Raw genomic sequence first — 26997 nt, 5'->3', positions numbered from 1 at the left:
GGGTTACTTGAATTCTACGACCAGGCAACAAAATTAAGGCAAGAAAGAGAAGGGTGGGCAGACTGCATAATTTTGGATTGTCAGGAAGCTTTGATACAGTGCCACACAAGAGGCTAGTGAAAAAGCTGGAAATGCAGGCTGGAGTGAAAGGGAAGGTACTCCATTGGATAAAGGAGTACCTAAGCAACAGGAGACAACGAGTCAGTGTGAGGGGTGAGGTCTCAAATTGGCGAGACGTTACGAGTGGAGTCCCGCAGGGGTCAGTCCTTGGACGTATACTGTTTCTGATATATGTAAATGATCTCCCAGAGGGTATAGAATCGTTTCTCTCAATGTTTGCCGATGATGCAAAAATTATGAGGAGGATTGAAACTGAGGATGATAGTAGGAGGCTACAAGATGACCTAGACAGGCTGAGTGAATGGTCCAACAAATGGCTGTTGAAGTTCAACCCGAGTAAATGCAAAGTAATGAAACTAGGCAGTGGAAACAGGAGGCCAGATACAGGATACAGAATAGGAGATGAAGTACTTAATGAAACGGACAGAGAGAAAGATCTAGGAGTTGATATCACACCAAACCTGTCTCCTGAAGCCCACATAAAAAGAATAACGTCTGCGTCATATGCGAGGCTGGCTAACTTGTAACACAAATGTAACACAGAACCAGGTCTATTCTATAAGTTCATAAGCAGCAAATTGCAGGTAAAGGATAATATTCAGAGGTTGAAATGGGAAATAGATTCACGGAAAATTTTTAACAGCGTTCAGGAACCTGTGAAAGTAATCATTCAGAATCTTGTACACCACATATATAAGACCAATCCTGGAGAATGTGACCCCAGCATGGAGCTCGTACCTTGTCAAGTACAAGACGAAGCTGGAAAAAGTCCAAAGGTATGCCACTAGACTAGTCCCAGAACTAGGAGGTATGAGTTATGAGGAAAGGCTGCGGGAAATGCCCCTTATGACACTGGAAGACAGAAGAGTAAGGGGATACATAATCACAACCTACAAAATCCTCAGGGGAATCGACCGGGTAAAGAAGGATAAACTATTCAACACTGGTGGGATGTGAAGAGGATACAGGTGGAAACTGAGTACCCACATGAGCCACAGAGACATTAAAAGGAACTTTTTCAGTGTCAGAGTAGTAAACGGATGGAATGCAATGAGATGTATGTCAAGTTTTGTGAAATATATGATAAAAGGCACAAAAAAATTATACCAAAACAGAGAGGCAGAACTAGGAAACAGGATTGGTTCAACAGAAATTGCGAGAGAGCCAGAGACCAAAAGACACAAAAATGGAATCAATACAGGAAGAGGCCAAACCCCCAAACATACCAGCGATACAAAGATGCGAGAAACAACTACACGGCAGTGAGGAGAGAGGCAGAAAGAAATTTTGAAAAAGGGATTGCAGACAAATGTAACACAGAACCAGGTCTATTCTATAAGTTCATAAACAACAAATTGCAGGTAAAGGATAATATTCAGAGATTGAAATGGGAAATAGATTCACGGAAAATGAAAAGGAAATGTGTGAAACATTAAAAGAAAAGTTCCAAAGTGTGTTCGTACAAAATGAAATTTTCAGGGAACCAGACACAATAAGAATTCCAGAGAACAACATAGAGCACATAGAGGTGACTAGAGATGAAGTGGAAAAAATGCTCAAGGAGCTAAATAAGAACAAGGCAGTTGGTCCAGATGGAGTTTAACCATGGGTTCTGAGAAAATGTGCACCTGAGCTCAGCATTCCACTTCAACTGATTTTTCAGGCATCCCTGTTTACAGGAGTTGTAGCTGATGTGTGAAAAAACCAGCGTTGAATGTAATGAAACGCCATTTTCTGGGTGAGTCCCAGAGGCTCCCCGGAGCTATCCATGGCTGATATGGATACCCTAACTATTTTGCATCAGTCGATGTGGGTGGAGTTCTAGGCCTACCGGGGACCACGAGCCAGAACCTGGCCCCCTCACATAAGCACAGGGAGCAATGGCCCATAGAATGCACATGTGATTTGGAGCATTCCGTATCTGCCATCGACCGGGACAGGCACCCAGAAAAGTAAGCGCCCCAAAACAAACCCCTATTCTGGTTAACAACAAAATTGACAAACGAGTGGACAGAACTCCCCAAAAGAAAAACAAACAAACCAGCATGACGTCACACGAGCTGTGCTGCATGTCTGCACAGCTCCCCCCTCCCCGGGAGGGGGAAGGGGGAGCCCCAGACCCCCGAGCCGGCGATCCACACCCCAGTTCTGAGGCTGGACATCAAAAACCGCGAAAAACCACCGACCGGAGGGCGGGAGGGATGCCGGGGAGCCTCCGGGACTCACCCAGAAAATGGCGTTTTATTACATTCAACGCTGGTTTTCTGGGGGGAGCCCCTATGGCTCCCCGGAGCTACTTCACCAAAGACTACCTAAGAAAACAAGGCGACATACCCGGGAGGCGGTCGGTGAACCACCACTCAACACGAAGTCGAGACAACAACCCAAGGATCCCTCCGGAAAGCAGCAGGCACAACATTCGCCAGAAAAAGGGAGAACGGCCGCAGACGAAAAAACCTATGACCAAGACCATATGAGCCAAAAACCACTGCGCCTGAGAAGAGCATGAAGCTCTGCCACACGACCCCCAGAGGCCAATGCCAACATAAAAAAAAGAGAGCCGAGGCAAAGCAAACCTGACCCCAAGGAACCACAACCACCAAGGAGAAGAAAAACACGAGAGCATCCTGTCCAAAGACCAGGACGGCACAGGCAGTGCATAAGCAGGCCGGAGGTGAAACAACACACGAGACAGCCTGCAAAACGGCACAGAAGGAACATCGATACCGAAAGCTAGCAGCAGAAACCAAGGTGCCAGACCCAGGAACGGCCCCAAGCGCCTCTACATCCTCCGCAAGCCAATCCTATGACAGCCCCAGGAGGGAAATGAAAACGCAGGACCTAAACCAAAATACCACAAGCGTGCAAGTCCACTGCCACAAGTGCAGCTGACAGGGAAGGAACCCGCATAAGGAGCCGCCCCGCACCAACACCCCGCAGAAGGGCAGGAGCGAAAAGACTCATTAAGAGGAGCAAAATCGCCCCCAGGAAAACGAGTAGCGCCGAGACAGCGCGAAGAGAAGAGATATGCACAAAAGAACAAGAAGGCCAAACACCCAGAAGCTGCCGGGAAGAGGGGCGTTTGACCACCGATAAGCCCTAGAAAGGACCGGAGGGAAGCTCAACTAAATGACGACAGACGTACCGGAAAACGGGAAGGAGCAAAACCGTCCCAAACTTTCGAGAACAAAAAGAAGCAAACACAAAGGACGAAAGCACAAAAACCCCGTCGCACCTAAGACCAAAAGTCATACAGAAACCCCAAGAAGAGGGGGACATGACTGAGAAGGCCCGTCCCGGAAAAAACGGGGCGAAGACCGTAGAAAAGCACCCACCGACAGGACGGAAACAACGGGCACAATGGACAAGGAAACCGAGCCCAGGGAGGGGCCGATGCCCACAAAGCATGTGCGGAGAGGGGGAACGGAAAAAACCCCACACCACAAAACCGCAAGCCCCGCCCAGAGGGGTAGAAATACCCCGGCGGGGACCAACGGGCCTAAGGCCCCTCACGTTAGCCCCACCCCAGCCCCGGGAACCCACCCTGCAGGCCCCGGGGCCGAGCTGTCCCCTCAAAACCCCAGCATCAAAAAAAAAAAACCATGGCAGCCATGAAGAACACCAAGGAAGGGAGCCCACTAGGCTCTGGAACTGGAACGGAAACCGGAGGATAGGCGAGGGGCGAGACGAAGACCCCAAGCTCATCCTCAGCCAGCACAACGAGGCGAGGACAAGACAGAGAATCCAAGGAACATGGAAAAACCAGGCCCGGCACAGCAAGACCGGCAAGAAAGGAGGGCCCCAGAGGGAGCACGGAAGGGCCGAACATAATGCCACAACCAACCCCGACACGCAGCTGCAGTACAAAAACCGCAGCAAAACGTCACCACACTCCCCGAGGAAGCGACAGAGAAGATAGATAAATCGTACACGAGTGGCACACAAGGGGACACAGGCGGAAACCGAGCACCCAACTGAGCCACAGGGACGGTAGGAGAAATGTGTGCAGTGTAACAGGCAATCGAAGGAACACATTAGGCAGCCCAACTTGGGCTGACCCCATACACAGCCCCAAGAGCAGAGACGAGAGCGCCCATGAAGCACAGAATCCGCTCGACAGGCAAACGACAGGGGAGAGGCGGAACCAAAGAGCCAGAACCCAATCCTGAAAGCACAAGGAGGCGAGCACAAAACAACCCTCGACACAGGAAAACGTACCACCGAACAGGCACCCCCACCGTTGCACCATGGAACAAGGTGGAGGCGGGGCCCCGAAATCAAGCGAGGTTAGACAAGCATAGGAGAGACCCCCGTGAACTGAGGAAGGAATCAGGTGGAGAGAACAAGAGCTGACCAGTATGGGCTAATAGCCCTGCAGTAGGCACCTCAGGTGATATGGTCCACGTTCTTAAGTATGTATGTACACCCATTCCTACTTCCAAAAACAAAAACAGCGTCAGGACGAAGGAGACGCCAAACCGCACCAACTCACCTGCAGAACATAGGCGCTGAAGGGCCATGACGCAAGCTTTCGAGTCCGTAGCCACCGGAGGTGGCCAGGGCGCCCATGCTGGAGAGGAGGGGAGCGGCGAAGGAGGCTCCCCACCCTAGAACGCAGGGAAAAACCTCGCGACTTCCCCACAGCGGCACCCCAGAACACCCCCAAAGCAACGGGGCACGGATTGGATTAAGAAAAGAGTGAGAGGCGAAGCTCCCCCGAGAGAAATGGATGCAGAACACGTGTGCACACTGCCCGGAACCAAAGCAAACTCCCACGGCACATGCGCAGGACGCGAAAGAAAAGTAGCCCAAAAAGGCAAGAAGTAGCCCAACAGGGCGAGAAGTAGCCCAACTGGCGAAAGTAGCCCAACTGGCGACAGTAGCCCAAACTGCTACAAGGAGCCCAACGGTGACAAGGAGCCCAACGGTGACAAGGAGCCCAACGGTGACAAGGAGCCCAAAACGGCCACAAGGAGCCCAAAACGGCGACAACGAGCCCAAACGGAGACAAGGAGCGCAAACGGCTACAAAGGAGCCCAAACGGCTACAAGGAGCCCAACCTGTCCAGAACAGAAGGAACCAGTATGGAGGCAAACTCCTGGACACGCAGGAGGCAAGCCGCAAAGGCCAACCGCACCGCAGGCGAAGAGATGCGGTTAGCCGAAAACCTCCGGAAGACGGAACCGAAGAAACCACAGGGACACGGAACCGAACCCGAGGAGGAGCAGAACCCAAGCCCAAATCGTACGCAGAGTGGGGGAAAGAAAACCCCACTCCTTGCAACAGAGGAGAAACAGAAGGACAGAATCCTGCTCAGAAGGACAGAATCCAGGTGGGGCACAATGGAGCACAAGGCCCCCAAGGCCACTCCTCCCCAACCCCAGGAGTCTCTACACCAGGCCCTGGGGCCGAGTCGACCTCCAAAGCCCCGGCCCCACAAGAAAAAGCTGGGGAAGCCGAGAGAGCTGGAAGAGAAGGGGCCCACTGGTCAGACCCCGGAGCATCGGCCGGAGGAACAGACTCGAATGCCTCCGCAGCTACCCCGGACGGGGCAACCCCCGAAACTGCCCAAGTCTCAGAACCTCTAACCCCGCCCCGACCCTGCAGATGCGTAGGGGCCGGAAGCAGGAGGGGGAAAAACAAGGGGGGCGTGGAAGAACCAAGGCCGAAGCGACCAAAACCCCCAAGTCTGGGTCCCTACACAAGCGGGGCAGCATCGGGGCGTCCAGGGAAGCGACAAACCTGAGCGCGTTGCAACACCTACCCTGCAACGCACGAGCTGCCTGCACCCACGGGAATTCATCAGCAGACTGGATGAATGGAGTCACGAACAAGCAACAAAGCTCGCAGGACTCGGGGTCAAATGTGTCACCGACCCAACAGGCAGCATGACGGAGGCAAAAACAAGGAGGGTCACCCTGAGACAAAAGGACAGAGCAACCTTCAACTCACACAAAGCGAGAGGGGACGCAAGGGGTCTCCACTATCGGACCCGAGAGCCCCCGGGGGGTTTCCTAGGGCCCCTAGACTTGGTCTGCTAAGGGTTATCCCAGGCAGGGCACTGCTAACCGGCGCCCCAAACTACCAAGCAAACTGCTAAAGCTGAACCCACAGGACGTGTCCACCCGTGAGGGCGAAGCAGGGGGTGCCACCACACAAACGAACCTAATATAAGGGGGGGGGGGAATAAGGCAGACCCCCCAGAGCAGAATAAGGCAGAATAAAAGAGCCAGTCGGCCGAGCAGACAGCAAGCTGGACTTGTGATCCTGTGGTCCTGGGTTCGATCCCAGGCGCCGGCGAGAAACAATGGGCTGAGTTTCTTTCACCCTATGCCCCTGTTACCTAGCAGTAAAATAGGTACCTGGGTGTTAGTCAGCTGTCTCGGGCTGCTTCCTGGGGGTGAAGGCCTGGTTGAGGACCGGGCCGCGGGGACACTAAAAAGCCCCGAAATCATCTCAAGATAACCTCAAGATAACCCCTACCAGGCAAAAACAAATATAAAAGAAAAACCACACAAGTGGACAACGTACCCAGAGGGAACAGAGCTGGCCGCTGTCATAGGTGAAAACTAGCTACGCAGTACCCTGCTCCCCACCAGTGCTATAACTACCACTTACCCCAAGGTAAACAAGGGAGTAAAACCCCCAAACACTCGGGGCGGTCAAACGCCAAGCAGCGAAAAGCCAACAGAGGTAGACCCAAGGTGACTTGTGGAAGGCAACCCCAAGCCCCAAGAGCGGTACTTACAGGGCACTCAGGTAAGGTGACCCTAAGCACATGCAGCCCGAGTACCTGAGAATACTACTCCCAGCTCACACGACCACTGTAAGAGCAGCACTGCAAACAAATCACAGCACTGAGACAAGACCGGAGCTGAAACCACACGACCGTGCATTATCCCATCAGCCGAGGAACTGAGGCGGGGATCGCCGACGTGGGGGTCTGGGGCTCACCCTTCCCCCTCCTGGGGAGGGGGGAGCTGCGCAGACATGCGGCGCGGCTCATGTGATGTCATGCTTGTTAGTTCGTTTTCCTGGGGGAGTTCTGTCCACTCGTTTGTCGATTTTTGTTGTTAACCAGAATAGGGGTTTGTTTTGTGGCGCTTACCTTTCTGGGTGTCTGTCCCGGTCGATGGCAGATATAGAATGCTCCAAATCACATGTGCATTTCTAAGGGCCATTGCTCCCCATGACTCTCTGAGGGGGCCAGGTTCTGGCTCGTGGTCCCCGGTAGGCCTAGAACTCCACCCACATCGACTGATGCAAAATAGTTAGGGTATCCATATCAGCCATGGATAGCTCCGGGGAGCCGTAGGGGCTTCCCCCAGAAAAGAGAACCCTCAAGCACAAAAAAGGCAAAGTGGCAAATTAAAAAGCAGACAAAAAGGCCCAAAAATCCCAGGACTAAACTGCAGAGCATGACCAACCTGGGAGAAACATCGGCACATCTATGTGTTAACTGAGTAACTGGACATGCAAACCACAGTGCGCCCAACCAACCAAAAACACACTCAACCTGAGGAAAGACAAAGACCACCCGCTCACCTGAAGGGTGAGGACCACCCCAAGCAAGAAGACCCCCTAAAGGGAGTGTGTCCCGAAAACCCCTGGGAAGATAACCCTGACTGCGCAAGGTAGTGTCATGTTCACAGAAAACGGTACCATCCGTTTTCTATGTGCTGCGAGTCAGACGCCAAGAGAGAGGTAAAATAGAGTGTACAGGACGCCCGCCAAGCTTGGTAGCTACTAGTCATGTAATCGTTTATAGGTATTAAAGTCAGTAACCAAGCAATGGCTTTATATCAACCCTACAACCAAGACTTCCTCAGCTACACACAGCACCACAGGTAGCACTTAAGGAGCACATAGGGAAAGAAACCCTGAGCATATGCAGCTCCAAGCACACTACATCTGCTCATCAAGGGCGGAATTCAATCATGGAAGGATAAACTGGGAAAACAAGGAACCGCATGGAGGTGAGGAAACATGGAGAGCGAAACTGTTGGAGGTGGTGACAAGAAACTATATTCAAGAAGGGTGATAGACAGGAGACACTAAACTACAGGCCAGTGTCCCTAACTTGCATACCATGCAAGATGGAGACGATAGTGCAAAAAAAACAGGGTTGAATGTAATGAAACGCTATTTTCTGGGTGAGACCCGAAGGCTCCCCGGAGCTTTACCAGGCTGATTTGCTAATGTCAGACTTTGGCATCAGTCATGTGTATGGAGTTCTAGGGCCTATCGGGGACCACGGCCATAACCTTGCCCCCTCAGAGAGGCAAGGGGAGCAATGGCCTATAGAAACCCCCGAGTAGTTGGAAGCATTCTAAGTCTGCCATCGACCGGGTCAAGCATCCAGAAAGGTAAGCATTCCAAAACAAACCCCTATTCTGGTGAAAATTGCTACCTAAAGCCAAACTAGTGGATAGAGCTCCTCAACAGAAAACAGGCAAACTAGTATGACGTCATACGTCACCGCGCCGCTGTCTGCGCAGCTCCCCCCTCCCTGGGAGGGGGGAGGGGGAGCTCCAGACCTCCCATGCCGGCTATCCACCCATCAGTTCTGAGGCTGGATGTCAAAAACACGCAAAAAAATGCCGACCGGAGGGAGGGAGGGTTGCCGGGGAGCCTCCGGGTCTCACCCAGAAAATGGCGTTTCATTACATTCAACGCTGGTTTTCTGGGGGAGCCCCGTCGGCTCCCCGGAGCTAACTACCCACAGAGGAAGGTCAAAGGGACGGAACCGGGAGGCGGACACCACGCAACCCCCACGGAAGCGAGACAACCGGCAGCAAACGCCAACCCAAGGTGCCACAGCCCCGAAAAATCCCGGGAACAACACGAGAACAACGAGCAGCAAGGCCCCCGAACGAACACCAAAATTCCATGCCCGAAAGACCGCAAGAACACGTCGCCCAGACAGCAGCGAGGCAGCGAAGCCATGAACACCACGGGCATGAGGGAAGAACACAGGCAGCTAAGCTGCAAGAACACGGCTGACAACCCGGGACACCATCACCCGCGAACCGGATCAACGCAAAACGCACTCTGGACCCAGACGCCGTGGCACGCAAACAACAGCGGAGGGCCGCCACTGAACATAAAACACGACACACCCCCAGCCCGACCAACGAAGCACCAACAACCCTAGACCCCTCCAGAATGCAGCAGCCCCACTCCGTGCCAGAAAAGATGGAGACTGCTGCCACCGAACAACCAAAACACTAAAACCGAAGGGGGCAAGATAAAAAAGAGGGGGATAAAAACCCCCACGGGGTCCAACGGGTCCAAGGCCCCCCTAATCAGCCCCTCCCCAGCCCCGGGAACCTACACGACAGGCCCCGGGGCCGAGCCGTTCCTCCAGAAAACTGGGGCAGCCGTGAAAACACTAAGGAAGGGAGCCCACTGGCAGACTCTTACAACACGGCTGGAGGAACAGGCTCAAATGCCCCCGTCACTACCACGAAAGGGGATGTCCCCGAGACTGCCCGAGTCTCAACACCATCAAAACCCCGCCCCGAACCTACAGACGGAAGGGTGATCCAGGGGAAAGACAAGGGGGCGTGGATGGAACCGAAGCAACCAACACCCCCAAGTCCCAAAACGAACCAAAACGGGGCAGCCCCGGGGCTCCCAGGGAGTAAACCACGAGAACGTTGCCACCACCAAGGCTCAAGTGCAACGCCCCTGCTGCCCGCACCCGCTTAGTCAGCACAACTGGGTAACTGAGCCACAACGAGCAACCAAACTCGCAGGACTCTGGGTCGAAGGTGTCACCGACCCCATAAGCAACAGACGGAGGTAAAACCGAGTCACCCAGAGACAAAGGGTGAGAGCAACCCTCAAACTCGCTGGAAGCGAGGGGGGACTCTGGGGTCACATCAATAGGACCCGCGCACCCCCAGGGGTTTCCCAGGGTCCCGAGTGTTTACTATAAGAGGACTCGCGCTCGGGTAATCCCAGGCGGGGTACTGCTAACCGGCACCCAAAGCTACCAAACAACTTTCTAAGAACTGAACCCCCAAGACATGTATTCTCACTGGGACCTAGCAGTTGGTACCACCAGAAAATACTCAGAACACAAGGGACACAAGGGGCAAGAACGAAGGCAGATCCCCCCACCAGGTAGATAAACAAAAAGAAAAAGAAAACCCCGCAAGAGGACAGCGTACCCAAGCGGTGCAGAGCCGGCCGCCATGATTGGTAAAGACAAGCTGCACAGTACCCTGCCCCCCACCAGTGCAAAAAACCAGCGTTGAATGTAATGAAACGTCATTTTCTGGGCGAGTCCCGGAGGCTCCCTGGAGCTATCCCAGGCTGATATGCTAATGTCAGACTTTGGCATCAGTCATGTGTATGGAGTTCTTAGGCATACCGGGGACCACGGCCAGAACCGGGCCCCCTCAGAGAGGCAAGTAACATCGTAACATCAATGGCCTATAGAAGCCCCCGTGTGGTTGGAAGCATTCTATGTCTGCCATCGACCGGAACAGGCACCCAGAAAGGTAAGCGCCTCAAAACAAACCCCTATTCTGGTTAAAATTGCTACCAAAGGCCGAACTAGTGGATAGAACTCCCCAATCGAAAACAAGCAAACTAGTGTGACGTCACACACCGCCGTGCCGCTGTCTGCGCAGCTCCCCCCTCCCCGGAAGGGGGAGCCCCAGACCCCCCACGCCGGCTACCCACACCTCAGTTCTTGAGGCTGGATGTCACAAACGCGAAAAAACGCCGACCGGAGGGAGGGATGCCGGGGAGCCTCCGGGACTCACCCAGAAAATGGCGTTTCATTACATTCAACGCTGGTTTTCTGGGGGGAGCCCTGTCGGCTCCCCGGAGCTAACTACCCACAGACGGAAAAAAGAGGGACTTACCCGGGAGGCGGTCGTCGCTCACTCCTCAACTCGAAGCCGAGACAACTGGCTGCAACCGCCGACCCAAAGCAACACAGGCCCGACGGGGCCCAGGGACATTCACAAGGTAACGAGCAGCCAGGACCCTGTTCGACCGCACAAATCCCCACGCCCGAATATCATACCAAGACATATTCCCAAAGACGGCAGCAAGAGCCGCGAACTTACGAACGTCATGGGCACGGGGATAGACCGCAGGCTGGCTGGACTTAATAACCCTGCGGACGACCTGGGAGACCCGAACCCGCGAACAGGGAAGAAGGGAAACCAGATCAACCCACAGTGCGTCCCCGGACACAGAAGCTGTGGCGCGCAAATAACGGCGAAGCGCCGCAACCAGACACAAAACATGATGCACCCCCGGCCTGACCAACCAAGCATTAACCACCCATGGACCCCTCTGGAATGCAGCAGTCTCATTCTTCGCCAGAAAAGAAGGAGACGGCTGCAAACGAACAAAACAATCACCACGACCAAAAGAGCAGAAACCCCTGTGCCGGAGGAGAGCATGAAGCTCCCCTACCCGACCCCCAGAGGCCAAAGCCAACAAGAAAAGTACTTTGGAAAAACAATCCTGGACCGAAGGGGCCACAACGAAACGAGGAGACGAAAGGAAAGCGAGCACTCTGTCCAAAGACCAGGACGGCTCAGGCGACGCACGAGCAGGCTGGAGGTGAAACAATGCACGAGACAGCTTGTGAAACGGCGCAGACGTAACATCGAAACCGAAAGCAAGCTGAAGCGGCTCCACCAGCGCCGCACGATATGAAGCGGCAGTGTTAGGCATAAGATGACGGTCCTGAAACAACCACGAGAGGAAGGACAAGACCACCCGAACAGACAAGGAACTAACACGACGAAGACGCAAAAAGAAATGGAAGGACCGCCAGGAAACTTCATACTGCCGCCTAGAAGAAGCCCTCAGGTGGGACACCAACAAGGAGGCCACCTGATCACCATAGAGATGATGATAGACTCGAGTCAAAAAAACCATACGCAAAGACTCGAGGAGAAGATCGAACCAGCCACGTGACGTACCGGCCCGATCTGCTGAAAGAGGCTGAGCCGCGGGAAAACCCTCGGGTTCGGACACCGAGCAACCAGCGCCTGAAACCAAGGCTGGGCCGGCCACCAAGGGGCCAGAAGGACAACTCTCCCCTGGTAAGTCTCTAAGCGAGTCAGGACCTGGAGCAACAGCTGAACCGGGGGAAAGAGGTACAGGAACCCCCACCTTGACCAGTCTAGCCGAAAGGCATTGACCCCGACGGCCTCGCGATAGGGGAAGGGCGCCGCATAAACGGGAAGACGCCGTGACAGCGCCGACGCGAAGAGGTCCACCTCAGGGCGCCCGAACGTCTGGCAAAGCCAACGGAAGGACTCGTCGTTGACCGTCCATTCCGTGGAGAGGGGAACGAAGCTAGACAGGGCGTCGGCCAAGACGTTGGACACGCCCTGTACGTGAACCGCCAGGAGAGCCAAACCCCGAGAATTCAGCAGACGAGTAACCCGAAGCGACCAACCCCAAAGAGACAAGGACTGCATCGAACCCCCGCGGTTCAGGCAATGAACCACCGGAGAGCAGTCCGAATGGAGCCGAATCGTCGATCCGCGGGCCACCTGAATCCTCCCCAGAGTAAACCACACTGCCGCGAACTCCCGCACCGTGCTGTGAGCTCGACGGAAGAACGGATCCCAACGCCCCTGGCCGGCCTGGTGAGCACTGGTCACAAAACCCCAGCCGAGAGACGACGCATCCGTGTACACATCGAGCTCGGGTAGGTGCCAAGGCACTAAACCCCGAAAAACCCGAAGAGGAAGCCGGTGACGTAGCAACCAACGTAAGGCCCCCGGGGGTCGAACTCTACGATCGCCATCAGAACCAGAACAGCCATCAAAGCCAAACCCGACCCGGCGGGTAGACCACCATCGTGAAGTTCAGGCTCCCGCACAGCCCCTCGAGCAACCGCCGGGTGACCCGAGGGCCCTCCAGAAACAGACGAAGGCGGGACCGCAGCTGCAGGAGAGACCCCGGAGGGAGAGACAAGGAGGCGGTTCGAGAGTCCCAAACGAGACCCAGCCAAGTTCGAACCTGAGAGGGAACCAGATGGGACTTCCTCCAGTTCACCAAGAACCCGTACTCGGCAAGCTGGGAAAGAACCAAATCCCTGGCTAGCAAGCAAGCTGACTGGCTGGGAGCCCAAACCAGCAAGTCATCGAGGTAGGCCAACACCCGAACACCTAGGATACGCAAACGAGCCACCACAACCCGTGTAAGGCGCGTGAACACGCGAAGTGCCAGGTTCAACCCGAACGGGAGACAACAAAAGCGGTAACTCAGACGCCCCACAACAAAACCGAGCCAGTCCCTGAACCGTGGATGAATCGGGACATGCCAATAAGCGTCCCGGAGGTCCAGGGACACCATCCAAGCTCCCGGCTCCAAGAGGAGCCGAACCTGAGACAGCGTAGTCATCCGAAAGGAGGGGCAATGAACCCAGGGGTTTAGACGGGACAAGTCCTGAATGAACCGCAGGTCCGCGCAGTCCCGTTTCGGAACCGGAAACAGACGGGAAACCCATCTGAGGGACGACGTCGTTTCGACGACGCCCAAGTGTACCCACTCCAAGACGACTCGACAGACCGCAGGGGAAGAAACCTGCCCTGCCAGCCCCGACCCCCCAAAGGGGGGAGGGGCCACCCAACGCTACCGCAGGCCGCGAGACACGACCCGAAAAGCCCACGAATCGTGGGACCAGGCGCAGGCGAACAGTGCAAGCCGCCCCCCCATCGCCCCGTCAAGGGGGCAAACCGTGAAAGGGCCGGCGACCCTTACGAGACCCAGAACCCCGCACAGCGCGAACACCGCGCCGACCAGACGAGGGAGGGTCCGCAGGAGGAGCCAACCCCGAACCTGACACCAGAGGCCTACCACGACGAGAGGAACCCCAAGCCCTGGCACGACCTTTCCGGGAAGACCCACCCCGGGAACCCCGGAAAACCAACAAGTCCGACATCGGACGACAAGCCGCCGACGCAGCCTGAATAAACTGCGCCACGGCCGATTCCTCAAACAGAAGAGGACAAAAAGGTGAAGAACGCCTAAGAGCCAGAGCCCAAGCAGATTCCACGGAGGAACCCAGCACCGCCTGCCGACACGCGAGACGGGAAGCATAAAACAGGGAAACCGCATCCCGCAAAATCGGCGTGAACAGCTTCAACAAGGCAGCCGACGAACGCGCAGCCGAGGACAAGGTGCCGGACCCCGGGATGGACCCAAGCATCCTCACATCCTCCACGAGCCAATCCGAAGACAGCTCCAGGAGGGAAAAGAACTGCAAGGCCAAAGCCAAAAGGCCCCGGGCGCGCAAGTCCTCCGCAAGGAGTTCCGCCGAAAGGGAGGGAACCTGCACATGGAGCTGAATAACGCCCACATCGCGGGGAAGGGCAGGGACAAACAAGCACTCATTCAGATATTCAAGCTCGCCCCCCCAGGAAAATATGAAGCACCGTGGAAGCTTCCCGCCACTCCAGCGTGCGAGAACGACAGAAGGAATGCCAGGAATCCAGAACAAACAAGGGGCAGTCTGCTAGCCAGGACGACTCCGGAACCTCGTAACAGAGCCAGAACGGGAACGAAGTCCCAAACCTGAATGCAGACGGATCCATTTCCGAGGCATAATCCAGGTCACGCAGGAGGTAAGCTGCAAAGGCCGCTAGCACCACACCAGGTTGGATGCGATAAGCCGAAAACCTCCGGAAGGACGGAACCGACGTACCCGGGGGAACACGGAACCGAACCCGGGGAGGGGCCGACACCAAATCCAACTCGTACGCTGAGGGGGGATAAGAAAACCCCACTCCTTGTAACAATAAGCCCCGCTCAGAGGGAAGAAAAACCCAGGTGGGGTCCAGTGGGGCCCAAGGCCCCCAAGTCAGCCCCTCCCCAGCCTCGAGGTCCTTCACCACAGGACCCGAGGCCGAGTCCTCTCCCCAAGCCCTGACCCCACAAGACAAGGACAGAGTAGCCGGAAAAGCTGGAGGATGGGGGGCCCACTGGTCAGACCCAGAAGCTTCGGCCGGGAGACAAGACTCGAATGCCTCTGCCGCCCCCCCGGAAGGGGCACCCCCCGAAGCTGCCCGAGTCTCGAGATCAAGTAACCCCTGCTCCGACCTTGAAACCCTCAGACACTTCGGGGCCGGAAGCAGGGGGGGGGGGGGGACCAGAACGAACAGAAGGGGAAGGACGAGGAGGTATGGACTGAACCAGGATCGAAGCGACCCCCACCCCCAAGTCCGGGTCTCGAAAAGCAAAGCGGGGCAGCCCCGGGGCATCCGGGTGAGTAACCAACTGAGCGTGTTGCAACAGACGAAACCTAGACTGCAACGCACGCGCCGCCTGTACCCGAATAGAATCAGAGGATTGGGTAAATTGAGTCACAAGCAAGCAGCAACACTCACAGGACTCAGGGTCGAAAGTATCACCGTCCCAACAGGCAGCATGGCAGAGGCAAAAACAATGAGGGTCACCCTGAGACAAGGGGACCAAGCAACCCTCAAACTCGCACACAGCGAGTGGGGACTCCGGGGTCACATCCATCGGACCCACGCGCCCCCTAGGGGATTCCCAGGGTCCTGAGCGTTTACTTTAAGATTACTCGCGCTCAGGTAGTCCCAGGCAGGGTGCTGCAAATCGGCGCCCAAAACTACCCAGCAAACTTCTATAGCTGAACCCCAGGGACGTGTACACTCACAGGGACCTAGTAGAACAGTGGAAGGGCAAAAACAAACTAAATAAAATGACAGAACCCCCCACCAGGCAAAAAGAAAAAGAAAAAGAAAACCCCGCATGAGGACAGCGAACCCCAAGGAACAGAGCCGGCCGCGATGTCGGGAAATACAAGCTGAGCAGCACCCTGCGCCCCTACCAGTGCAAACTGCCTCTTACCTGCCGGTAACAAGGGAGAACAGAACACCCAAGAGCCCAACAGGCGGCCGAAAAACCGAAAGGTAAAACGGACCAGCAGAGGCAGACCCCGAGGAGCCTGTGGAAGGTGGCCCCAAGCCCCAAGGGCAGTACTTACAGGGCACCTAGGGAAGGCAGCCCTAGGCGCATGCAGCCCGAGTACTGAAGGTAACTCCTGGCTCTCACACCCACAAAACCAACACCACACGCAAAGCACAGTGCAGTAGCGACACCGGAGCCAGAGCACACGACCATCGCCTATAGCATCATCCTTAAGAACTGAGGTGTGGGTAGCCGGCGTGGGGGGTCTGGGGCTCCCCCTTCCCCCTCCCGGGGAGGGGGGAGCTGCGCAGACAGCGGCACGGCGGTGTGTGACGTCACACTAGTTTGCTTGTTTTCGATTGGGGAGTTCTATCCACTAGTTCGGCTTTTGGTAGCAATTTTAACCAGAATAGGGGTTTGTTTTGAGGCGCTTACCTTTCTGGGCGCCTGTTCCGGTCGATGGCAGACATAGAATGCTTCCAACCACACGGGGGCTTCTATAGGCCATTGCTCCCCTTGCCTCTCTGAGGGGGCCCGGTTCTGGCCGTGGTCCCTGGTAGGCCTAAGAACTCCATACACATGACTGATGCCAAAGTCTGACATTAGCATATCAGCCTGGGATAGCTCCGGGGAGCCGACGGGGCTCCCCCCAGAAACTGCCCCTTACTCTAAGGCGAACAAGGAAGACAGAACACCCGAGCACACAAAGAGCGGCCGAAAACCAAGCAGTAAACGGCCTAGCAGGGGCAGGACCCAAGGAACTTGTGGAAGGTGGCCCCCAAGCCCCAAGGGCAGTACTTACAGGGCACCTAGGGAAGGGAACCCCTAGGCGCATGCAGTCCGAGTACTAGAGAATCACTCCCGGCTCACGCACCACCTAGAAAACAGACACCACACTCTAGGTACAGTGCTGAAACAATCACTGGAGCCAGAGCACATAACCGGTGCTTATAGCATCACCCGAAGAACTGATTGGTGGATAGCCGGCGTGGGAGGTCTGGAGCTCCCCCTTCCCCCTCCCAGGGAGGGGGGAGCTGCGCAGACAGCGGCGCGGTGACGTATGACGTCATACTAGTTTGCTTGTTTTCTGTTGAGGAGTTCTATCCACTAGTTTGGCTTTAGGTAGCAATTTTCACCAGAATAGGGGTTTGTTTTGGAATGCTTACCTTTATGGATGCTTGACCCGGTCGATGGCAGACATAGAATGCTTCCAACCACACGGGGGTTTCTATAGGCCATTGCTCCCCTTGCCTCTCTGAGGGGGCCAGGTTCTGGCCGTGGTCCCCGGTAGGCCCTAGAACTCCATACACATGACTGATGCCAAAGTCTGACATTAGCATATCAGCCTGGTAAAGCTCCAGGGAGCCGACGGGGCTCCCCCCAGAAAAGCTAGTGGAACATCAGTTGCGAAAGAACTTTTTAATACAACATCAGCATGGGTTCAGGGATGGCAAATCATGCCTCACAGGATTAATAGAGTTCTATGACCAGACAACAAAAATCATTATGAACGTCAAGATATAGAGGGCTGGGCAGACTGTATATTTTTGGAATGCCAGAAAGCCTTTGACACATTACTATGTAAGAGACTAGTGCACAAGCTGGAGATGCAGGCGGGAGTGAAAGGGAAAGTACCCACTTGATATGGGATTACCTAAGCAACAGAAGACAGCGAGTTACTATGAGGGGTGAGGTCTCAGATTGGCTAGGCGTCATCAGTGGAGTCCCACAGGGATCAGTCCTTGGGCCTATACTGTTTCTGATACAGTGCTTCCTCAGACTAACGAACCCCGCTCTATCGAATTCCCGGAAGAGCCGAACAAATTGAATTCGGTACCAAATGTTCAGTGGAACATACAAATGTTCGATTAAGTGAGGAATGTTCGTCCAAGCGGTCACCGAGGCCGAGCGTCAGAGCTGGCTGTCATCAACTATGATTCGCCAGAGTGTAAACAGTTATGTAGTGTTTTATTATCCCTACCCATTGTTTCTAGGGAGAAATGGTGATAAAATGGTGTCAGGGGGCATTAGTGAGAGAGTTGTTGCTAGGAGGCAAGAGGCAACACGTGACTGGCGCCTCCATGCTCCCTCGTCCCCACCCTCATTCCTCCACCTGACCACAGAGACCACTCACTCTCCTCTCGTCGTCAGATGCCAAGAGTCAATTTAATGATAATTATCGCATTATCTACACTGAAAATAGCCTTTTTATTAGAAAAATGTCATATTGGAGCAATAATAATGGTGAAAATTGTAATATATACAGTACATATTTTAAACAGTTTGAACACATTTCCTTTTCACAGAATTTTTAATACAATTGGGGTGTAGATAACAGCTGGCATTGTGTGGCCGGCCGGTCGCTCCCTGAGCCATTGGGGGGGTGGGAGGGGGGGGTTGTTTCCTGGATCCCTCCCTTCCTCCTCTAACAGCCTACGTACTGTACTAATACCTATTTAGAATAAATTTTGAGGAGGCCAATAAAACAAGCACAGGTCGTGTGAACGTTAGGCCTTGGTGAGGTGGCTGGCATCATTTGTGGTGGTGTCAGGGGAGGCAGGCGGTGTCAGGGGAGGCAGGCAGTGTCAGGGGAGGCAGGTGGTGTCAGGGGAGGCAGGTGGTGTCAGGGGAGGCAGGCGGTGTCAGGGGAGGCAGGCGGTGTCAGGGGAGGCACGTGGGGTCAGGGGAGGCAGGTGGGGTCAGGGGAGGCAGGCGGTGTCAGGGGAGGCAGGTGGGGTCAGGTGGTGGAAAGAGGCAGGTGGTGTCAGGGGAGGCAGGTGGGGTCAGGGGAGGCAGGCGGTGTCAGGGGAGGCAGGTGGGGTCAGGGGACGCAGGTGGTGGAAAGAGGCAGGTGGTGTCAGGGGAGGCAGGCGGTGTCAGGGGAGGCAGGTGGGGTCAGGGGAGGCAGGTGGGGTCAGGGGAGGCAGGTGGGGTCAGGGGAGGCAGGTGGTGTCAGGGGAGGCAGGTGGGGTCAGGGGAGGCAGGTGGGGTCAGGGGAAGCAGGTGGGGTCAGGGGAGGCAGATGGGGTCAGGGGAGGCAGGTGGGGTCAGGGTAGGCAGGTGGGGTCAGGGTAGGCAGGTGGGGTCAGGGTAGGCAGGTGGGGTCAGGGTAGGCAGGTGGGGTCAGGGTAGGCAGGTGGGGTCAGGGTAGGCAGGTGGGGTCAGGGTAGGCAGGTGGGGTCAGGGTAGGCAGGTGGGGTCAGGGTAGGCAGGTGGGGTCAGGGGAGGCAGGTGGGGTCAGGGGAGGCAGGTGGGGTCAGGGGAGGCAGGTGGGGTCAGGGGAGGCAGGTGGGGTCAGGGGAGGCAGGCGGTGTCAGGGGAGGCAGGTGGTGGAAAGAGGCAGGTGGGGTCAGTGATGGAAGGTGTTGTCAGGGGAGGTGGAAGTGGAGAGAGAAGGGTGGTGACCACGCATGGCTGCCAAACCTCTCATTCATACAATATTATAAATCTCAATCTTAGCTGTAAAATATTTATGCCAAAATATGTTAATTTTCGTGTATTAATATACATTATTAATCATTAACATGTTTTATTGTTTCCTGAAGAAAACAATAGCTGACTTGGCATTGTGGTGTGTATGGCCGGGTACCTGGGGGGTGGGGGGGGGGTCCTGGAGGTGTGAGAGGAGACCTGTCAACCCATCATTTTTTTTTGTCGGGCGAGTTGAGACTCTTCCAAGCCTGCTGCTTCAATACACCCCATGGATGGTGTGGTGTGGTTTGGGTGGTGTGGTGTGGTTTGGGTGTGGGTGGGTTGGTGTGGGTGGTGTGGTTGGGTGTGGGGGGATGATGTGGGTGGTGTGGGGTGTGGGGGGGGATGATGTGGGTGGTGGTGTGGGGTGTGTGGGTGGTGGTGTGGGGAGTGTGGGTGGTGGGGGCGAATGGTGTTAGTGGTGTTGGGGATGGTGTGGGTGGTGTTGGGGATGGTGTGGGTGGTGTGGGGGATGGTGTGGGTGGTGTGGGGGTGGTGTGGGGGATGGTGTGGGTGGTGTGGGGGATGGTGTGGGTGGTGTGAGGGATGGTGTGGGTGGTGTGGGGGATGGTGTGGGTCGTGTGGAGGATGGTGTGGGTGGTGTGGGGGATGGTGTGGGTGGTGTGGGGGATGGTGTGGGGGGTGGTGTGGGGGATGGTGTGGGTGGTGTGGGGGATGGTGTGGGTGGTGTTGGGGATGGTGTGGGTGGTGTGGAGGATGGTGTGGGTGGTGTGGGGGATGGTATGGGTGGTGTGGGGGATGGTGTGGGTGGTGTGGGGGATGGTGTGGGTGGTGTGGGGGATGGTGTGGGTGGTGTTGGATGGTATGGGTGGTGTGGGGGATGGTGTGGGGATGGTGTGGGTGGTGTGGGGGATGGTATGGGTGGTGTGGGGATGGTATGGGTGGTGTGGAGGATGGTGTGGGTGGTGTGGAGGATGGTGTGGGTGGTGTGGAGGATGGTGTGGGTGGTGTGGAGGATGGTGTGGGTGGTGTGGAGGATGGTGTGGGGGATGGTGTGGGTGGTGTGGGGGATGGTGTGGGTGGTGTGGGGGATGGTGTGGGTGGTGTGGGGGATGGTGTGGGTGGTGTAGGGGATGGTGATTCTCGCATCTCAGATTATTATTGACACCAAAAGAGCATGAAAGATATTATAATGAAGCACCACACAACAAAGAAACAAACTAATGTGTCCTGGCATATGTTAAAAAAAAAAAAAAAATAAGAAGGTTGTTGGGGCCGGACGGATGGAACGAATTCCGCACTGGAACGAATCGGCTTCGCCCCATATAGTTCGTTCAAGTGAGGACACACTGTATATGTAAATGATCTCCCAGAGGGGAATAGACTCGTTCCTCTCAATGTTTGCTGATGATGCAAAAATTATGAGGAGGATCAAGACAGAGAAAGATAGTATAAGCTACAAGATGACCTAGACAAGCTGAAGGAATGGTCCAACAAATGGCTACTAAAGTTCAACCCAAGTAAATGTAAGGTAATGAAACTCGGAGGGGAGGGGAGGGGGGGAAGGAAATAAGAGGCCAGACACTGTATACCGATTGGGAGATGAAGACATTCATGAAACGGACAGAGATAAAGATCTAGGAGTTGATATCAAACCAAACCTGTCTCCTGAAGCCCACATCAAAAGAATAACATCGGCAGCGTATGTGAGACTGGCTAACGTCAGAACTACTTTCAGAAATCTGTGTAAAAATCCTTCAGAACCTTGTACTCCACATATGTAAGGACAATCCTGGAGTATGCGGTCCTAGCATGGAGCCTGTACTTTGTCAAGCACAAGATGAAGCCAGAAAAAGTTCAGAGGTATGCCAAATGCACCTCATGTCATGGAAGCAGAAGAGTAAGAGGAGACACGATCACCACATACAAACTTCTCAGGGGAATTGACAGGGTAGACAAGGATGGATTATTTAACATGGGTGGTACACGCACAAGGGGACATTGGTGGAAGCAGAGTACCCAAATGAGCCACAGAGACATTAGAAAGAATTTTTTCAGTGTTATCTTGAGGTTATCTTGAGATGATTTCGAGGCTTTTTAGTGTCCCCGTGGCCCGGTCCTTGACCAGGCCTCCACCCCCAGGAAGAAGCCTGTGACAGCTGACTAACACCCAGGTACCTATTTTACTGCTAGGTAACAGGGGCATAGGGTGAAAGAAACTCTGCCCATTGTTTCTCGCTGGCGCCTGGGATCGAACCCAGGACCACATGTTCACAAGTCCAGCATACTGTCCTCTCGGCTGACCGGTTCCCAAAATATTTCGTAGTAGAGCGTAGTTAGTAAAGTAGAGTAGAGTCTACTCGAGTAGAGTCGTGTCAGAGTAGATAGTAAATGGAATGCATTAGGAAGTGATGTGGTGGTGGCTGACTCCATATACAGTTTCAAAAGTAAATATGATAGAGCTCGAGAAGCTCAGGAGTCAAAGTTGAGCCAAAGCTCAACCCCCGCAAGTACAACTAGGTGAGTACACTCTTGGTTCATGCTACACAAATGTGTAGAACAGTCTTAAAGGCAAAACACCACTAAAAAAAATAGGAGACTGGAGCCAGGGTGACTAGTACAGCAACCAGCACCATCAGAATAGTACTGAGGAGTGGTGTGAGCCAGATGACCCGGTCTGCCTCCCTCCTCTCCCTAACAGGGAGGATGGTGGGGAAAATAGGAAACTAGCTCATGCTAGTTTCACAAATTCTGGTTGTTTGTTTTCATTTTTAGGGGAGCTCTTTTGGCAATTGTTGCTGCTACTTTCTTAGTTCTAACCATGCAGTAGTCTGTTTTCTTTTGCTGACTTTCTGAGTGCTTCCATGGTGGTGGTAGACATGACTAACTTTAAATGTAAGATGTTCATATTGCCATTGCTACCTGCTCTTCTTTGAGCAGGCCAGGTTCTGGCTCATGGTCCCCGGTATACCAATAAGAACTCGATGACTGATGGCACTTAGTAGTATGGCACTGAATCAGTGATAATAGCTTCAGGGAGCCTCAATGGGTTCCCCCTTCCCCCAGAAATTAATATGTTGAAGAGCTAACACAAGCCATGAATCAATTACCATGTGCAAACATTGCCTGTAAACTAAGATGTAAAATATTTTATAGGTCTCTGCCTGTCATAGCATTGCTTACTAGTGAATGCCAATAAAATCTCTCATTTTAATTTTGAACCTGGCATTATTTTATTAAAAAGTCCAGATTCAAGACTATTCTATCTTCTAATCTTGGTAAACTAATCTCTGGATGGACAAATACATAGACAGACTACCCACTGAACACAATATCCAAGTGCAACACCAATTCAACACCAGATCGTCATCAAGGTTGATTTGAAGTTGAATTATTATCGATTTGATGTCGAACCAATGCCTCTTGTTGGATACTGTTCCCAATGAATACAAACACACAAAAGAAAAGAGTGCATAATGAACGGTTTCACAATTAAGCACAAAATATAAGCAATTAAACAACACTAACTTGTCCTTCTCCTCCTTAGGAATTTCTTCTTGATCCACCATAGTGCCAAAGGGCTGAGAAGCAATGGATGGTAAATTTGATAGAATGACTCTCTGGTCACTGGAGCAAGTGAGCACTAACTGGTCATACGAAGCATTATAACGTACACTCCAAACCCTGGAAAATAAAATGCAACTTTAAATTTAAAAACCCAGCATTGAATGTAATGAAACTCCCTTTTCTTGGGGTAGCCCCAGAGGCTCCCTGAAGCAATCCGAACTGATATGTGCTTTATTAGTTTGGGGACATCAGTCACTTGGAGTTTTAAGCCTACCGGGGACCACGAGTTGGAACCTAGTCCTGTCAGAGAGGCGTAGGGAGCAATGGTGTTTCAGCACTCTACATGCAAAGTGTGTCATATTTTGCCACCAACTAGGACAGTAACCCAGAAAGATAGGCGAACCAAGACAAACCATTAGCCGGAAAAAATTGAAACCTGCAGCCAAAAAGAGCAAAAAACTCCTCCCAAATTAAAAGAAATGAAGAGAGAAACCTAGAAACTCTGAACGCAAACCAGTACTCCCACCCATTAGCAGAACTCCCCCCCTCCCTGACAAGGGGAAGGAGAAGCCAGCTCCGACGACCTCACCACCCACCCCTCAGTTTTGGGTCTGATGGAAAACCACCAACCTGAGGGAGGGATGGGGCATCAGGGAGCTTTCAAAGCAACCCCCAGAGAAGGGCATCTCATTACACTTAATGCTGGCTTTCTGGGGGTAGCCCCATAGGGTCCCTAAAACTCACAGAGAAGGAAAAAACCAGCGTTGAATGTAATGAAATGCCATTTTCTGGGTGAGCCCCGGAGGCTCCCTGGAGCTTATCGGCCTAATGTATGTTATATTAGACTGGGACATTAGCTAAGGAGTTCAGACCTACCAGGGACCAGCACTAGAACCTGGCCCCTTCAGAGAGGTTTTAGGGAGCAATAGCCCTGGAAAACCCCCTTGTGGTTGGGGTTTTCCTTATCTGCCATCGACCGGGGTTTGCACCCAGAAAGGTAGGCATAACAAAACAAACCCCACATGGTAAAAACTAAAACAAAAAGCAAACGGAGGTAGAAACTCCCTACAATCCCAATGAATCCAGCAAACATCACACTTTACTGCCGCGCCGATCGTCCGCGCAGCCCTCCCCGCCCCGAGAGGGGAAAGGGGGGAGCCCGGACCTACCACGCCAGCTGCCTAGCATCAGTTCAGAAACTAAGCTCAACCAACGCGAAAAAAACGCCGACCGGTGGGAGGAAGGGTTGCCAGGGAGCCTCCGGAGCTCACCCAGAAAATGGCGTTTCATTACATTCAAAGCTGGTTTTCTGTGGGGAGCCCCTATGGCTCCCTGGAGCTTTATACCCAAAGAGAAGGAAAAGAAAGGGCTGACCCGGGAGGCGGCTGCCACAAACTCCGCAACGCGAAGCTGAGACTGCAACCTGCGACCCAAAGCAACAAGAATGCACAGGAGCCGACGCGCATAAAGAATGGGCGGCCAAGGACCTGTGCGACCCTCAAATCCCTGAGCCCGAAATGAGCCCTAGACGTCACCAACACAGCAGCAAAAGCTGCAAACGTCCGAACAGCATGGGCGCAAGGACAGACCGCAGGCTGGAAGACTTAAAAACTCTGAGACCCGAGCCCTGAAACAGGGAATGAGGGGAACCGGATTAACCCAAAGCGCATCCCCAGACAGAGTACGCAGGTAACGGCAAAAAACCAGCGTTGAATGTAATGAAACGCCATTTTCTGGGTGAGCCCCGGAGGCTCCCTGGAGCTTATCGGGCTAATGTATGTTATGTTAGACCGGGACATTAGCTAAGGAGTTCAGACCTACCAGGGACCAGCGCCAGAACCTGGCCCCTTCAGAGAGGTTTCAGGGAGCAATGGCCCTGGAAAACCCCATATGGTTGGGGGTTTTCCTTATTTGCCATCGACCGGGGTTAGGCACCCAGAAAGGTAGGCGTAACAAAACAAACCCCACATGGTAAGAAACTACAACAAAAACCGAACAGAGAGGAAGAAAACTCCCTACAATCCCAAGGAAACTAGCAAACAAGCAAACATCACACTTTACTGCCGCGCCGATCGTCCGCACAGCCCTCCTGGGAGGGGGAAGGGGGAGCCCCGGACCTACCGCGCCGGCTGCCAAGCTCCAGTTCGGAAGCTAAGCTTCAACCAACGCCAAAAAAACGCCGACCGGTGGGAGGGAGGGTTTCCAGGGAGCCTCTGGGGCTCACCCAGAAAATGGCGTTTCATTACATTCAACGCTGGTTTTCTGTGGGGAGCCCCTACGGCTCCCTGGAGCTTCATACCCAAAGAGAAGGAAAAGAAAGGGCTAACCCGGGAGGCGGCCGCCACAAACTCAGCAACACAAAGCCAAGACAACCGGTCGCAAACCTGCGACCCAAGGCAACAAGAACGCCCAAGAACAGACGCACATATGGATGGGCGGCCAAAAACCTGTGCGACCCACAAATCCCTGCGCCCGAAATGAACCCGAGACATCACCAACACAGCAGCAAAAGCTGTAAACGTCTGAACAGCACGGGCGCAAAGACAGACCGCAGGCTGGAAGAAGGAAAACACTGCGGACGACCTGGGAGACCCGAGCCCTGAAAACAGGGCACGAAGGAACCGGATCAACCACAGCGCATCCCCAGACACGGTACGCCGGCAACCGCAAAAAGCACAACCAGACAACACAGGACGCACCCCCCAGCCAAACCAATCAAGCACCAATACCCCAAGAACCCCTCCGGAAAGCAGCCATCACGACTGGCGCCAGGACAGAGAAAGGCTGCACACCTATAAAGCTACCACCAGTACCAAAGAGCAGGAAACTGAACCGAAGGGGCTACCACAAACTGAGGGGAAGATAAGAAGGCACCCTGAACAAGGACCAGGATGGCTCAGGCGACGCATGAGCAGGCCGGAGGGGAAACAAAACACGAGAAAACGTAAGAAACGTCATACTGTCTCCAAGACGAAGCTCGCAGGTGGGACACCGTCAACAAAGCCACCTGAACACCATAGAGATGGTGATACCCGCGTCAAAATACAAGACGCGAAGAGCCAAGGAGAAGGCCGAACCAGTCACGGACAGGACCGATTCGGCCTGCTGAAAGAGGCGAAGCCTCAGGAAAAACGCCCCGGGTACAGACACCTATCAAGCAGCGTCTGAAAAGAAGGCCGGGCCGGCCACCAAGGAACCATAAGGACTGTTCTCGTGGGAATGGGCTGCAACCGAGCCAGAACCCGAAGCAACAGCTGGACCAGGAGAAGAGGAACAGGTACCCCCCACCTCGACCAGTCCTGCCGAAAGCCTCCACCGTGAAGTCCACGCTGGTGGGAAGGGCGCCACAAAATGGGCGACGCCCAGACCACGCCGACCCGAAGACGTCCATGACCAGAAATCCATATGCCCGACAGAGCCAACAAAACGAATCGGCGACAACTGGCCAACCCACGAAGAGGAATGAACCGAGACAGCTGTCCGCCAGGATGTAGGACACACCCCGGACACGAACCACACAGTTAGCCAAACCCCCGTGGTTCTGGCAAGAACCACCAGAGAACAGTCCAAACAGAGCTGAATGGTAGAGTACCTAGTGACCCAAACCCTCCGAAGCGCAAACCAGACAGCCATGAACACCCGAACCGTGCTGTGAGCCCGACGGACAGAGACTCCATCAACCTCGGCCGACCTGGTGAGCACTGGTCACAAAGCCCCAGCCGAGAGACGACCCGTCCGTGAACACATCGAGCGAAGGCTCGGGGAGGTGCCAAGGCACGGAACCCCGAAAACCCCAAAGAGGAAGCTGGTGACGCAGCACCAACACAAGATCCCCGGAGGAACCCAAGGAATGCAAGAGGCAGAAGGGGAGTCTCCGCAGGAACCAACCGACGCCGTAGCCAAACCCGACTCCGCGGGCAGACAAGCACGCCGAAGTGCAGACTCCCGCACAACCGC

General features: G+C 54.2%; 1 protein-coding gene across 1 annotated transcript in view; it reads right to left on the bottom strand.

The window, feature by feature from the left end:
• The window catches only part of LOC123770836 (EARP-interacting protein homolog), a 214410-nt gene that overhangs the window by 14363 nt on the left and 173050 nt on the right, over nt 1–26997 (bottom strand). The window contains exon 8 of the mRNA XM_045763010.2: nt 23002–23157. Within this exon, the coding sequence (XP_045618966.2) occupies nt 23002–23157 (156 nt within the window). The remainder of the gene's footprint in view (nt 1–23001; nt 23158–26997) is intronic.

The sequence above is a fragment of the Procambarus clarkii genome, chromosome 56, assembly GCF_040958095.1.
Source record: "Procambarus clarkii isolate CNS0578487 chromosome 56, FALCON_Pclarkii_2.0, whole genome shotgun sequence".
NCBI classification, from domain to species: Eukaryota; Metazoa; Arthropoda; class Malacostraca; order Decapoda; family Cambaridae; genus Procambarus; species Procambarus clarkii.
Note: the sequence above shows the minus strand (reverse complement) of the source record. Positions and strands in the feature narration are given on the sequence as shown.